Source organism: Liolophura sinensis, chromosome 2, assembly GCF_032854445.1.
Source record: "Liolophura sinensis isolate JHLJ2023 chromosome 2, CUHK_Ljap_v2, whole genome shotgun sequence".
NCBI lineage: Eukaryota > Metazoa > Mollusca > Polyplacophora > Chitonida > Chitonidae > Liolophura > Liolophura sinensis.
In genome coordinates, this window is record NC_088296.1 from 25,542,547 (window position 1) to 25,558,251 (window position 15,705).

Here is a 15,705-nt window from a genome sequence, read left to right on the forward strand (position 1 = left end):
CTGACCTCCTCGCAGCGATACGGTCTGATAACGTTATTATGCCAGGATCCAGACAACACAGAGAACATTAAGAACTGGGGGCCTATTAGTTTGTTAAATGTCGATTATAAAATTATCTCAGGGGCTTTATGTAATCGCCTCAGGTGTGTAATGAATTCTGTGGTTTCTAAAAATCAGACATGTGGTGTCCTGGTAGAACAATTAAAGGCCTTTGATTGTGTTGACTAGTCAATTTTTTTGAAATGTCTGGGACATTTCAATTTTGGCTCAGGCTTTTGTAAGTGGGTGAAGTTACTGTATGCTGTCATATCAAGCTCAGTCATTGTGAAAGGCCATATAACCAAAATGTTTACATTATCTAGAGGTGTTCGACAAGGATGTGCCTTGTTGCCGTTATTGTACATATTGTCTTTAGAACCTTTTATTTCTGCTCTTAAAACAAATGATACCATTCAAGGTGTTCCCATGCCAGGCATAAGTCAACAGGCCAAGATCGAAGCCTATCCAGATGATTCCACGGCCATTGTAACCGACTCCACTTCAGTTCGAGAAGTGCTCCGTGTAGCTGAAAAATGTGGAAGCGTATCAGGTGCTAAACTAAATGTAGCAAAAAGCACTGTTCTTCAAATTGGTTAATGGAAAGAGGGAGATGTTCCTGATTTAAAGTTTGTGACAACACTAAAATATGTGGCATCCATTTCGGCAAGGATCACCTCGAACTGAACAGTAATCGGATTTTAAATAACGTGAAGAAAAATGTAACTTCTTGGAACGGCAGATACTTAACTTTAAGGGGGAAATCTGTACTAATAAACACGGTTGCTCTTTCTGTGTTATGGTTTGAATCCCAGAAAGATCTTTTTCTAGACTGTTGGGTAACTAAAAGTGTTTTCAATCATTTCAACCATGTGTCCATGCGGTATGCTCAGTTTTTACCAGCGTTTGATGAAGACGTCTTAGTATTTAAGATGTTGGGAGACAATTTTAATCAAGTGGAAAAAGTTGTAATATAATATGTCATCAATGTATTACAATTCATTGCTCAGTACGTTAGCGCGCTAGCGCAGCGTAATGACCCAAAAAATCCCCAAGCATTCATTCATTCATTCTATCGTGGGAAAGAAAAAAAGTCAAGTTTACAGTTTTCTTATTATTTCTTTTATTATGTCTTTTTTTTTTCTTTTTTTTAAGTGGTGACAGAAAAGGATTGTCTGTGCTGGAAATCTTGGAGAAGCTGGAATCAGAGGCCAACACTTCACTGGCCTCAAACAGTTCTGCACATCGCAACAACAGCTTGAATTCCAAGGGAGACAACTATGTATTGAAAAACAGCAGCTACATGATGACACGCAGAGAGGTCTCTGACGACGATGAAAGTCTTGCTGAACTTGAAGAAAGCAAAGTGCTGGAAGATGTTTTTTTCCTGAAGTGAGGGGAGATAATTCATCATTTTCATGACAAGATGTCGGCCTGTTGCATTAGTTAACTTATTACAGCAGTGTGATGTCTCTCTGTACACAGATGTGAACAGACGAGGTTACAGCAAGATCATTGTCTGATGTGAACAGATTCTGTTACAGCATGATGAACATCAGACCTGAACAGACAGCGTTAAAACATGATGAGCATCAGACCTGAACAGACACCGTTACAACATGATGAGCATCAGACCTGAACAGATACCGTTAAAACATGATGAACATCAGACCTGAACAGACACCGTTACAACATGATGAACATCAGACCTAAACAGATACCGCTACAGCGTGTTTCAGCATCAGACCTGAACAAACTCTGTTATGGTATGTTCATCATCACACCTGATGACTCATGTTCTATATGTTTTCTCAAAGAATTGTGGAACTGTTTGTTTTTTTTCATGTTTTCGCTGACAGCTTAGTGGTCTGATAAGGTGAAGTCATTTGTAAGAAAACTGAAAAGTTGACAGATCAATGTTTGAAGTTGGTGAAAGTTCATCATGGCAGCACTGGTAATTTGCCCTTGTTTTGAGATGTTTCCAAAATGATATTATTGTAATGCGGAAATCTGCTCACCATAAACCAGATCCAGTCAGAAAGTTATTCTGTCAATCCCACTCTGCTGCGAACAGAAGCTGTATTATAGATGAGCCAGATCGGAAAATAGATTTTCTTTGTTTTTTGTTAGCGATGCACGAGGTTATTTGACATGGGCTGGGTTTATGGGTGCAGAAAATTAGGCATAGAGTGAGTTACACTAACCATCTCCAGATGGATGGACTTGACCTACCTCCCTTCCCAAAGCAACAGTGGAAATTGGTTTCAGGTTGACTAGTGATTAATAAAAATCCCACTTAGTTACAAATGATTTTATAACCATTCCTGCATCGGTCCAAGTTTGCTTCGATGTTAATTTCGGCAAAATTATATAAAGCCACAGATAGCTCCAGAAACAACATCAAATTGAACCTGCTCCATTTTAAAAAACACGTGTTATGCAGTTGATGTTTTTTTTTTTTTCAAGACGTTTGAGACTAAAATTACCTGTCGTACATTTTTCACGGCAATATTAAAGTTTTCAGACACACATATTCCTTACCTTTTCATCTGTCAGCATTGATTGGTTATTTCTTTGGCTACTCCAAGTGACCTGCTGTACTGCCATCTTCTGCATTTCTGACAAGGGCAGGTAACTGCAGAAATTTCAGGTTTTCAAATGAAGAATGCTGTGATACCATTGATACCATGTTATCCCTGACAAAATTTGGCCAAGGGTAACCTCAGAGAAATCTGAAACGTCAGTATAAAGCATTGTTTAACTGTGTATGTGAGAACAGTGCGGCACTTCACCCCTCTCGCTTATTTCAGAATTGACCCAGCATATTTTAGGTACATGACTGCATGTAGATAAGTATAGCTTGTATTTTTCATGGATTACTTTATGCCTGGCAGTTTTATCATCTTAGTCATCTCATTCATATTTTTATCAGAGCATTATTATGAAATGGGTTTATTGATATGATTTTATGTGTAGATAGAGAATTGCGTCAATTTGAAAGATCTTTCTCTGCTAGCTTCCAGCTGTAACATGATAAGGTTTTCATGCAGTACATAATATTATGTACATTGTTCAGAATTTCTTAATCCTGAGCTTGGTGAATGATATTACTAAGTTATTTTGACCAGGAAATTGCTTTTAGAGGATCCCCTTTTATGTTATGTCAGATTTGGAACTTGTTAATAAGTTTAGATTTTTAAAATATACTGAAATTAAATATAATTATTGATATGCATGTATTACTTCCAGATTAACAGAATCCTTGTGTTTCTTTTACACATTAATGTTTACAATCACCTCAGCTGTCTTGTTGTGTTTGATAATTCTGCAGAGTGATGGGCTTGATGTTTCTCGCTGTTAACAAGAGGAGTTCAAATCTAACCTGTGTCAATTTTCAAGGCTTCGTCTTGAAAGGATAAGGTAGCATCATTAGTGATGTAACCTGCAATTCCAGGTGTGGCTGTAAATGAGGTGATTAAAGGAGATATGAAGCGCTTGGTTTTCATTTCTTAGTATTGAGTATGTAAGGTGGCCTAGCATGGAAGTGCCGAAAAAACTTGTACATGCTTTACACTGTCAGAATCTCGGGGTAGCCGGAGCCAAAAATATGACGTCCAGTGCCTTGCCCCTAAAAAAGCTTCTCAGACTTTTAGATAAGCTTATCTAATGGAATCATGGAGCCTTTCGTCTCAGCGACTGGTTGAGCCAAACATTTTTTTAGGAGGTGGAGGGGAGGGGGGGGGGAGGGGTAGGGGTAGGGGAAGAACAAGTCAAAACGACTTCGATAGGGAGGTGAAAATATTGTCTAAGTAACAAGGGATTTAGTACTTAAGTTTCTCTCCTTAGTCATAGAATTGGAGCCGTAGGTCCCCGCAACCGCCGGTAAGTCTGGCGTGGAGAGAGTATTATATATGATTTATTTGACAACATCGCTGGCGATGTTGTCATAAATTATTTGAAGGTCATTGGCCTATATCATAAAATATAAATTTTAATTGTCATAAATATTTAAAGATAAACAGTTATATACATATAGAATATAATCCTGGTTTTCGAATTTTAACTTATTTTTTCTTTTATGCGATTTTAAACATGTCTGTACTTTTTGTTTTACTTTTGATGTTCATATTATCATATGGAAAACCTTAACCGTCTCGCGTTTTCACTTTGTTCTCGCCACGATATGGCTGAAATATTGCCGATGTGGCGTTAAACCATAATCATTCATTCATTCAAAATCAGAGGCGCAAACTGGCTAGAGATGAAACCTAACTGCAAATATCCCGGCTGTCGATCACGCACTCGGTAGTATAGTGGTGAGTATCCCCGCCTGTCACGCGGGAGACCGGGGTTCGATTCCCCGCCGGGGAGATTGCACAGATCACTTTTTCCTTCCGTGGTGTTTCAAATCGCCAATCTGTCCAGTCACCGCTGATGGGTCCTATACGTGCCTGCCAAATCCTATAGCCACACATTTTATTCGTGGAATCTTTCGTCTCAGTGACAATTGCTTTCATTGTGCATGTGTGCAGCAAAGCCAAGTCGTAGACGAAAGAAAGGACAAGTTTATCATCAATACTTTATAAACAGAGCCACAAACTGGCTAGAGATAAAACCTACCTGCAAATATCCTGGCTGTCGATCACGCAATCCTCGGTAGTATAGTGGTGAGTATCCCCGCCTGTCACGCGGGAGACCGGGGTTCGATTCCCCGCCGGGGAGATTGCACAGATCACTTTTTCCTTCCGTGGTGTTTCAAATCGCCAATCTGTCCAGTCACCGCTGATGGGTCCTATACGTGCCTGCCAAATCCTATAGCCACACATTTTATTCGTGGAATCTTTCGTCTCAGTGACAATTGCTTTCATTGTGCATGTGTGCAGCAAAGCCAAGTCGTAGACGAAAGAAAGGACAAGTTTATCATCAATACTTTATAAACAGAGCCACAAACTGGCTAGAGATAAAACCTACCTGCAAATATCCTGGCTGTCGATCACGCAATCCTCGGTAGTATAGTGGTGAGTATCCCCGCCTGTCACGCGGGAGACCGGGGTTCGATTCCCCGCCGGGGAGATTGCACAGATCACTTTTTCCTTCCGTGGTGTTTCAAATCGCCAATCTGTCCAGTCGCCGCTGATGGGTCCTACACGTGTCCGCCAAATCCTCGAGCCACACATTGTCGCTGTGATAATCTTTTATCACAGCGACAATTACTTTCACTGCGCTAGTGTGCAGCAAAGCCAAGTCGTAGACGAAAGAAAGGACAAGTTTATCATCAATACTTCAAAATGAGAGGCGCAAAATGGCTAGAGATGAAACCTACCTGCAAATATCCCGGCTGTCGATCACGCAATCCTCGGTAGTATAGTGGTGAGTATCCCCGCCTGTCACGCGGGAGACCGGGGTTCGATTCCCCGCCGGGGAGATTGCACAAATCACTTTTTCCTTCCGTGGTGTTTCAAATCGCCAATCTGTCCAGTTGCCGCTGATGGGTCCTACACGTGTCCGCCAAATCCTCTAGCCACACATTGTCGCTGTTATAATCTTTTATCACAGCGACAATTACTTTCACTGCGCTAGTGTGCAGCAAAGCCAAGTCGTAGACGAAAGAAAGGACAAGTTTATCATCAATACTTCAAAATGAGAGGCGCAAAATGGCTAGAGATGAAACCTACCTGCAAATATCCCGGCTGTCGATCACGCAATCCTCGGTAGTATAGTGGTGAGTATCCCCGCCTGTCACGCGGGAGACCGGGGTTCGATTCCCCGCCGGGGAGATTGCACAGATCACTTTTTCCTCCCGTGGTGTTTCAAATCGCCAATCTGTCCAGTCGCCGCTGATGGGTCCTATACGTGCCTGCCAAATCCTATAGCCACACATTTTATTCGTGGAATCTTTCGTCTCAGTGACAATTGCTTTCATTGTGCATGTGTGTAGCATAACCGAGCCGTAGACAAAATAAAGGACACCCTTATCATCAATAATTCATAAACAAAGCCACAAACTGGCTAGAGATAAAACCTACCTGCAAATATCCTGGCTCTCGACCACGCAATCTTCGGTAGTATAGTGGTGAGTATCCCCGCCTGTCACGCGGGAGACCGGGGTTCGATTCCCCGCCGGGGAGATTGCACAGATCACTTTTTCCTTCCGTGGTGTTTCAAATCGCCAATCTGTCCAGTCGCCGCTGATGGGTCCTACACGTGCCTGCTAAATCGTCTAGCCACACATTTTACACATGGAATCTTTTGTCACAGTGACAATTACTTTCACTGCGCTAGTGTGCAGCAAAGACAAGTCGTAGACGAAAGAAAGGACAAGTTTATCATCAATACTTCAAAATCAGAGGCGCAAACTGGCTAGAGATAAAACCTACCCGCAAATATCCCGGCTGTCGATCACGCAATCCTCGGTAGTATAGTGGTGAGTATCTCCGCCTGTCACGCGGGAGACCGGGGTTCGATTCCCCGCCGGGGAGATTGCACAAATTACTTTTTCCTTCCGTGGTGTTTCAAATCGCCAATCTGTCCAGTCGCCGCTGATGGGTCATACACGTGCCTGCCAAATCCTCTAGCCACACATTTTATACATGGAATCTTTCGTCACAGTGACAATTACTTTCATTGTGCATGTGTGCAGCAAAGCCAAGTTGTAGACGAAAGAAAGGACAAGTTTATCATCAATACTTCAAAATCAGAGGCGCAAACTGGCTAGAGATAAAACCTACCTGCAAATATCCTGGCTGTCGACCACGCAATCCTCGGTAGTATAGTGGTGAGTATCCCCGCCTGTCACGCGGGAGACCGGGGTTCGATTCCCCGCCGGGGAGATTGCACAGATCACTTTTTCCTTCCGTGGTGTTTCAAATCGCCAATCTGTCCAGTCGCCGCTGATGGGTCCTACACGTGTCCGCCAAATCCTCGAGCCACACATTGTCGCTGTGATAATCTTTTATCACAGCGACAATTACTTTCACTGCGCTAGTGTGCAGCAAAGCCAAGTCGTAGACGAAAGAAAGGACAAGTTTATCATCAATACTTCAAAATGAGAGGCGCAAACTGGCTAGAGATGAAACCTACCTGCAAATATCCCGGCTGTCGATCACGCAATCCTCGGTAGTATAGTGGTGAGTATCCCCGCCTGTCACGCGGGAGACCGGGGTTCGATTCCCCGCCGGGGAGATTGCACAAATCACTTTTTCCTTCCGTGGTGTTTCAAATCGCCAATCTGTCCAGTTGCCGCTGATGGGTCCTACACGTGTCCGCCAAATCCTCTAGCCACACATTGTCGCTGTTATAATCTTTTATCACAGCGACAATTACTTTCACTGCGCTAGTGTGCAGCAAAGCCAAGTCGTAGACGAAAGAAAGGACAAGTTTATCATCAATACTTCAAAATGAGAGGCGCAAAATGGCTAGAGATGAAACCTACCTGCAAATATCCCGGCTGTCGATCACGCAATCCTCGGTAGTATAGTGGTGAGTATCCCCGCCTGTCACGCGGGAGACCGGGGTTCGATTCCCCGCCGGGGAGATTGCACAGATCACTTTTTCCTCCCGTGGTGTTTCAAATCGCCAATCTGTCCAGTCGCCGCTGATGGGTCCTATACGTGCCTGCCAAATCCTATAGCCACACATTTTATTCGTGGAATCTTTCGTCTCAGTGACAATTGCTTTCATTGTGCATGTGTGTAGCATAACCGAGCCGTAGACAAAATAAAGGACACCCTTATCATCAATAATTCATAAACAAAGCCACAAACTGGCTAGAGATAAAACCTACCTGCAAATATCCTGGCTCTCGACCACGCAATCTTCGGTAGTATAGTGGTGAGTATCCCCGCCTGTCACGCGGGAGACCGGGGTTCGATTCCCCGCCGGGGAGATTGCACAGATCACTTTTTCCTTCCGTGGTGTTTCAAATCGCCAATCTGTCCAGTCGCCGCTGATGGGTCCTACACGTGCCTGCCAAATCGTCTAGCCACACATTTTACACATGGAATCTTTTGTCACAGTGACAATTACTTTCACTGCGCTAGTGTGCAGCAAAGACAAGTCGTAGACGAAAGAAAGGACAAGTTTATCATCAATACTTCAAAATCAGAGGCGCAAACTGGCTAGAGATAAAACCTACCCGCAAATATCCCGGCTGTCGATCACGCAATCCTCGGTAGTATAGTGGTGAGTATCTCCGCCTGTCACGCGGGAGACCGGGGTTCGATTCCCCGCCGGGGAGATTGCACAAATTACTTTTTCCTTCCGTGGTGTTTCAAATCGCCAATCTGTCCAGTCGCCGCTGATGGGTCATACACGTGCCTGCCAAATCCTCTAGCCACACATTTTATACATGGAATCTTTCGTCACAGTGACAATTACTTTCATTGTGCATGTGTGCAGCAAAGCCAAGTTGTAGACGAAAGAAAGGACAAGTTTATCATCAATACTTCAAAATCAGAGGCGCAAACTGGCTAGAGATAAAACCTACCTGCAAATATCCTGGCTGTCGACCACGCAATCCTCGGTAGTATAGTGGTGAGTATCCCCGCCTGTCACGCGGGAGACCGGGGTTCGATTCCCCGCCGGGGAGATTGCACAGATCACTTTTTCCTTCCGTGGTGTTTCAAATCGCCAATCTGTCCAGATGCCGCTGAGGCATTGTGGTGTTAGAAGCCAGGAGGGCTAGGACAGAGTGGTTTTTTGTTTTTCTCTCTTTGGAAATCTGTGACATCTGGACTTTTCGTTGTATACCCTGAGTATATTTTAGTGTGGTGCGAACAACAGACGGACAACATTATTTTTTGCTCTTGGGGTTTGGGCTCTGAGATATTTAAGGATGTCGAAACCAGTTTCATTCAACCCTGCTAGCCGGCCTGCACGGACATTGTCCGAGGCTACATTGCACCGACACTGCGGCTTTCTCCGCTGCAGTCCCGGAGGTTTATATTTCCACACTGAGTAATGTTAATGACGTGAAGCGTGAATTGATTTTCAAAAGAATTACTTGAAAAAGATGTTTTATGTTAGGGTATCATCACAGGCAGCTCACAGTGCTCTCCTGAAAATGGATAAATTCACTCTGGATGAGACGGATTGGAAAATTACCCCTGCTTCTTCTAGCTTTATAAATCTGACTGTTCATTGGGCACCGGACGAAATGTGCGATGACATTATTACGGCCGCTTGAAGACCCTATAATTTATGTCTTGACATGACAAAACCTACCTTTTCGGATGACGACAGCAAACATGTCCGTACGGGCATTCGGATATATCGTTTTAGGTGCCATTTACGTAGCTATGTACTGAAATTGATTAACTTTGCGGGAGATGTTGTAATGTTCACCTGTCCAGGACAGGTATTTGAGTGCCGTAAGCGCGGCCAGGCCAGACAAAGGGCCTTCGAGTGCATGGCTATGTGGTGCACGAACCGTAATGGTGTTTCTCCCCATACTGACCCACGTACGCAGGGAAAATCTGTCCGAGTGGATGAGTGCTGTGCGCGAGTGTTGAGCAGAGGCCATCAAAACGTCCCATATTCAGCCCAAAGAGAAAGTTGGTACTGAAAGTTCGTGAAGAACACATGTCGATACATCAGGACGATGACAAGCAAGTTTGGACCCTGGTGTCAAGGCAGCGGAAACCTCGATCTAGAGGAAGATCCAGTGACTGTGCGGAAAATATGCGCGTACAAGTCAACGGTTCCCAAGAAGACAAACAAATAGATCAAAAGCGTGTAAAATTCGACAGAGAAAAGACTGAGCAGTTAAAGGCGCCAAGTGCAGATCCGGACACGTCTCACTGTGATTCAGTTGAAATGTCACCTGCTGGAGTTTCGACGAAAGCAGTCCATGGCGGCTTGCGGTCGTGCAAGGGTGAAGAACCGCAAAAATTAAATTTATGGACAGTATAGTTGTTTACAAATCCGTAACCATGGGTATGTACATCTATTTTCTGTTTATCTATTTTTTTTATGACGTCTGCTCAAAATTGCGTTAGAATTGGTAGTTTAAACATCAATGGCTTACTCTGTTAAGCAGTCTAAGGTGAAGCAGTTTATTTTTGACAATGAAATAGACATCATATTTTTACAGGAGACCCATTTTGAGAATAATTATGATAAAAAATGTTAAATATTCCTAGTGGTTATATTTGGGCACATGGTACTAATAGGATTGTAGATTAGATATTAGAGATTGGATACTCGGTGGATTGTGTAATCCGCAAGGTAACAAAGTGCCCTTACGGTCGGTATGTGGCTGTGAAGATCGAAATCAATGGCACAAGCCTTAACCTCATATGCGTGCATTCACCAGATAATCCAACTAAGAGGAAATCGTTTATTTCATCATTAGATGTACTCATGAGAGGTAGTAAGCTGCTGCTATTTGGCGGTGATTTTAATTTTGTAGAGAATAATCAGCTTGATAGAATGGATACAACGATGAATGTTTGCAATGACGGCGTTGACGAAATCGGGGTTGTAAACAATGATTTCAATATATCTGATGTTTTTAGGAAAATTCACCCGGACAAGGTTACGTCTTCCTGGTCACGGGCTTACTGTGTCTTTTATTGGAAGTGCAATGTATCTGTGCTAGCAGAGAAAGAATTAAACGAGAAAATATAAGCCGTTTTTATTTCCCACTTTACTGAGGTTTCTAATGATGATGTCTCTTTAATTTATCAATGGGACGATTTCAAGACGGAATGTAGGGATGTAAATAATCGTAAGCAAGACCCAGTTTTGAACTCTGGTCAGACAGATCTTGTAAATAAGGCAATCAATGGTCTACAGAAAGGAACCCACGGTGGGGATGTTATTTGGGCCAAGGCAGTACATTTTGACCAGGGTGAGAAACCAACCCGTTACTTCAATCGACGCGAGGCCATAAGGGGAAGAAAGAAAATGATCAAAAGTGTCCTGTGCCACAAGGATTGTTTCTCATAATAATCAAACTGATATTGCGTCCTGTATTTTGTCCTACTACAGCGAATCGTACTCCAAACATGATGTTGATGTTGATAGGCAGAGCTGTTTTTGTCATCTTTACCTAAGTTAAGCGATAGTAGTAGACTACTGTGTGAGGGTGGGCCGACAGAAGAATTATTCCATGTTGTAAAAGATATGAATAAATACCGGTCTCCTGGTTCTGACGGTTTTCCTGCAGAATTTTATGTGGAGTTTTGGCCAATTTTTGGAAAACTATTTACACATGTCGCAAACCTGTGTTTTGAAGAAGAAACGCTGACCTCCTCGCAGCGATACGGTCTGATAACGTTATTATGCCAGGATCCAGACAACACAGAGAACATTAAGAACTGGGGGCCTATTAGTTTGTTAAATGTCGATTATAAAATTATCTCAGGGGCTTTATGTAATCGCCTCAGGTGTGTAATGAATTCTGTGGTTTCTAAAAATCAGACATGTGGTGTCCTGGTAGAACAATTAAAGGCCTTTGATTGTGTTGACTAGTCAATATTTTTTAAATGTCTGGGACATTTCAATTTTGGCTCAGACTTTTGTAAGTGGGTGAAGTTACTGTATGCTGTCATATCAAGCTCAGTCATTGTGAAAGGCCATATAACCAAAATGTTTACATTATCTAGAGGTGTTCGACAAGGATGTGCCTTGTTGCCGTTATTGTACATATTGTCTTTAGAACCTTTTATTTCTGCTCTTAAAACAAATGATACCATTCAAGGTGTTCCCATGCCAGGCATAAGTCAACAGGCCAAGATCGAAGCCTATCCAGATGATTCCACGGCCATTGTAACCGACTCCACTTCAGTTCGAGAAGTGCAGCGTGTAGCTGAAAAATGTGGAAGCGTATCAGGTGCTAAACTAAATGTAGCAAAAAGCACTGTTCTTCAAATTGGTTAATGGAAAGAGGGAGATGTTCCTGATTTAAAGTTTGTGACAACACTAAAATATGTGGCATCCATTTCGGCAAGGATCACCTCGAACTGAACAGTAATCGGATTTTAAATAGCGTGAAGAAAAATGTAACTTCTTGGAACGGCAGATACTTAACTTTAAGGGGGAAATCTGTACTAATAAACACGGTTGCTCTTTCTGTGTTATGGTTTGAATCCCAGAAAGATCTTTTTCTAGACTGTTGGGTAACTAAAAGTGTTTTCAATCATTTCAACCATGTGTCCATGCGGTATGCTCAGTTTTTACCAGCGTTTGATGAAGACGTCTTAGTATTTAAGATGTTGGGAGACAATTTTAATCAAGTGGAAAAAGTTGTAATATAATATGTCATCAATGTATTACAATTCATTGCTCAGTACGTTAGCGCGCTAGCGCAGCGTAATGACCCAAAAAATCCCCAAGCATTCATTCATTCATTCTATCATGGGAAAGAAAAAAAGTCAAGTTTACAGTTTTCTTATTATTTCTTTTATTATGTCTTTTTTTTTTTCTTTTTTTTAAGTGGTGACAGAAAAGGATTGTCTGTGCTGGAAATCTTGGAGAAGCTGGAATCAGAGGCCAACACTTCACTGGCCTCAAACAGTTCTGCACATCGCAACAACAGCTTGAATTCCAAGGGAGACAACTATGTATTGAAAAACAGCAGCTACATGATGACACGCAGAGAGGTCTCTGACGACGATGAAAGTCTTGCTGAACTTGAAGAAAGCAAAGTGCTGGAAGATGTTTTTTTCCTGAAGTGAGGGGAGATAATTCATCATTTTCATGACAAGATGTCGGCCTGTTGCATTAGTTAACTTATTACAGCAGTGTGATGTCTCTGTACACAGATGTGAACAGACGAGGTTACAGCAAGATCATTGTCTGATGTGAACAGATTTTGTTACAGCATGATGAACATCAGACCTGAACAGACAGCGTTAAAACATGATGAGCATCAGACCTGAACAGACACCGTTACAACATGATGAGCATCAGACCTGAACAGATACCGTTAAAACATGATGAACATCAGACCTGAACAGACACCGTTACAACATGATGAACATCAGACCTAAACAGATACCGCTACAGTGTGTTTCAGTATCAGACCTGAACAAACTCTGTTATAGTATGTTCATCATCACACCTGAACAGACTCCATTATAGTATGTTCATCATCAGACCTAAACAGATACCGTTACAGTGTGTTTCAGTATCAGACCTGGACAAACTCTGTTATAGTATGTTCATCATCACACCTGAACAGACTCCATTATAGTATGTTCATCATCAGACCTAAACAGATACCGTTACAGTGTGTTTCAGTATCAGACCTGAACAAACTCTGTTATAGTATGTTCATCATCACACCTGAACAGACTCCATTATAGTATGTTCATCATCAGACCTAAACAGATACCGTTACAGTGTGTTTCAGTATCAGACCTGGACAAACTCTGTTATAGTATGTTCATCATCACACCTGAACAGACTCCATTATAGTATGTTCATCATCAGACCTGATCAGATACCGTTACAGCGTGTTTCAGCATCAGACCTGAACAAACTCTGTTATAGTGTGTTCATCATCACACCTGAACAGACTCCATTATAGTATGTTCATCATCAGACCTAAACAGATACCGTTACAGTGTGTTTCATCATCAGACCTGATCAGATACCGTTAAGCATCAGACCTGAACAGACTCCATTACAGCGTGTTTCAGCATCAGACCTGATCAGACTCCGTTACAGCATGTTCAACATCAGACCTGAATGAACTCCGTAATAGTAAGTTCATTATCAGACCTGAACAAACTCTGTTACAGCATGTTAAACATCACACCTGAATGAACTCTGTAATAGTAAGTTCAACATCAGACCTGAGCAAACTGTTATATTATGTCCATCATCAGACCTGAACAAACTCCGTTACAGTATGTTCATCATCATACCTGAGCAAACTCAGTTGTATGGTCATCATCAGACCTGAAACAGATTCTGTTACAGCATGTTCAACATCAGACCTGAACAGACTCCGTTACAACATGATGAGCATCAGACCTGAACAGATACCGTTAAAACATGATGAACATCAGACCTGAACAGACTCCATTACAACATGATGAACATCAGACCTAAACAGATACCGTTACAGCGTGTTTCAGTATCAGACCTGAACAATCTCTGTTATAGTATGTTCATCATCAGACCTGATCAGATACCGTTACAGCGTGTTTCAGCATCAGACCTGAACAAACTCTGTTATAGTATGTTCATCATCACACCTGAACAGACTCCATTATAGTATGTTCATCATCAGACCTAAACAGATACCGTTACAGTGTGTTTCAGTATCAGACCTGAATAATCTCTGTTATAGTATGTTCATCATCAGACCTGATCAGATACCGTTACAGCGTGTTTCAGCATCAGACCTGAACAAACTCTGTTATGGTATGTTCATCATCACACCTGAACAGACTCATGTTCTATATGTTTTCTCAAAGAATTGTGGAACTGTTTGTTTTTTTTCATGTTTTCGATGACAGCTTAGTGGTCTGATAAGGTGAAGTCATTTGTAAGAAAACTGAAAAGTTGACAGATCAATGTTTGAAGTTTGGTGAAAGTTCATCATGGCAGCACTGGTAATTTACCCTTGTTTTGAGATGTTTCCAAAATGATATTATTGTAATGCGGTAGTCTGCTCACCATAAACCAGATCCAGTCAGAAAGTTATTCTGTCAATCCCACTCTGCTGCGAACAGAAGCTGTATTATAGATGAGCCAGATCGGAAAATAGATTTTCTTTGTTTTTTGTTAGCGATGCACGAGGTTATTTGACATGGGCTGGGTTTATGGGTGCAGAAAATTAGGCAGAGAGTAAGTTACACTAACCATCTCCAGATGGATGGACTTGACCTACCTCCCTTCCCAAAGCAACAGTGGAAATTCGTTTCAGGTTGACTAGTGATTAATAAAAATCCCACTTAGTTACAAATGATTTTATAACCATTCCTGCATCAGTCCAAGTTTGCTTCGATGTTAATTTCGGCAAAATTATATAAAGCCACAGATAGCTCCAGAACAACATCAAATTGAACCTGCTCCATTTTAAAAACACGTGTTATGCAGTTGATGTTTTTTTTTTTTCAAGACGTTTGAGACTAAAATTACCTGTCGTACATTTTCACGGCAATATTAAAGTTTTCAGACACACATATTCCTTACCTTTTCATCTGTCAGCATTGATTGGTTATTTCTTTGGCTACTCCAAGTGACCTGCTGTACTGCCATCTTCTGCATTTCTGACAAGGGCAGTTAACTGCAGAAATTTCAGGTTTTCAAATGAAGAATGCTGTGATACCACTGATACCATGTTATCCCTGACAAAATTTGGCCAAGGGTAACCTCAGAGAAATCTGAAACGTCAGTATAAAGCATTGTTTAACTGCGTATGTGAGAACAGTGCGGCACTTCACCCCTCTGGCTTATTTCAGAATTGACCCAGCATATTTTAGGTACATGACTGCATGTAGATAAGTATAGCTTGTATTTTTCATGGATTACTTTATGCCTGGCAGTTTTATCATCTTAGTCATCTCATTCATATTTTTATCAGAGCATTATTATGAAATGGGTTTATTGATATGATTTTATGTGTAGATAGAGAATTGCGTCAATTTGAAAGATCTTTCTCTGCTAGCTTCCAGCTGTAACATGATAAGTTAAATTTTCATACAGTACATAATA

At 41.8% G+C, this 15,705-nt stretch overlaps 1 protein-coding gene and 11 non-coding genes across 12 annotated transcripts in view; all 12 read left to right on the forward strand.

The window, feature by feature from the left end:
* LOC135462606 (uncharacterized) overlaps nucleotides 1–12,713 on the forward strand; it is a 57,433-nt gene extending 44,720 nt beyond the window's left edge. The window contains exons 11-12 of the mRNA XM_064739830.1: nucleotides 1,192–1,428; nucleotides 12,473–12,713. Coding sequence (XP_064595900.1) covers nucleotides 1,192–1,428; nucleotides 12,473–12,713 — 478 coding nt within the window. The remainder of the gene's footprint in view (nucleotides 1–1,191; nucleotides 1,429–12,472) is intronic.
* Trnad-guc (transfer RNA aspartic acid (anticodon GUC)) lies at nucleotides 4,687–4,758 on the forward strand. The gene has a single exon. It is a non-coding gene; the product is annotated as a tRNA-Asp (tRNA).
* On the forward strand, nucleotides 5,038–5,109 carry Trnad-guc (transfer RNA aspartic acid (anticodon GUC)). The gene has a single exon. It is a non-coding gene; the product is annotated as a tRNA-Asp (tRNA).
* On the forward strand, nucleotides 5,390–5,461 carry Trnad-guc (transfer RNA aspartic acid (anticodon GUC)). The gene has a single exon. It is a non-coding gene; the product is annotated as a tRNA-Asp (tRNA).
* Trnad-guc (transfer RNA aspartic acid (anticodon GUC)) lies at nucleotides 5,742–5,813 on the forward strand. The gene has a single exon. It is a non-coding gene; the product is annotated as a tRNA-Asp (tRNA).
* Nucleotides 6,444–6,515, forward strand: Trnad-guc (transfer RNA aspartic acid (anticodon GUC)). The gene has a single exon. It is a non-coding gene; the product is annotated as a tRNA-Asp (tRNA).
* Trnad-guc (transfer RNA aspartic acid (anticodon GUC)) lies at nucleotides 6,795–6,866 on the forward strand. Its single transcript has one exon. It is a non-coding gene; the product is annotated as a tRNA-Asp (tRNA).
* On the forward strand, nucleotides 7,147–7,218 carry Trnad-guc (transfer RNA aspartic acid (anticodon GUC)). The gene has a single exon. It is a non-coding gene; the product is annotated as a tRNA-Asp (tRNA).
* On the forward strand, nucleotides 7,499–7,570 carry Trnad-guc (transfer RNA aspartic acid (anticodon GUC)). Its single transcript has one exon. It is a non-coding gene; the product is annotated as a tRNA-Asp (tRNA).
* On the forward strand, nucleotides 7,850–7,921 carry Trnad-guc (transfer RNA aspartic acid (anticodon GUC)). The gene has a single exon. It is a non-coding gene; the product is annotated as a tRNA-Asp (tRNA).
* On the forward strand, nucleotides 8,201–8,272 carry Trnad-guc (transfer RNA aspartic acid (anticodon GUC)). The gene has a single exon. It is a non-coding gene; the product is annotated as a tRNA-Asp (tRNA).
* On the forward strand, nucleotides 8,552–8,623 carry Trnad-guc (transfer RNA aspartic acid (anticodon GUC)). The gene has a single exon. It is a non-coding gene; the product is annotated as a tRNA-Asp (tRNA).
* Nucleotides 12,714–15,705: the final 2,992 nt, after the last annotated feature.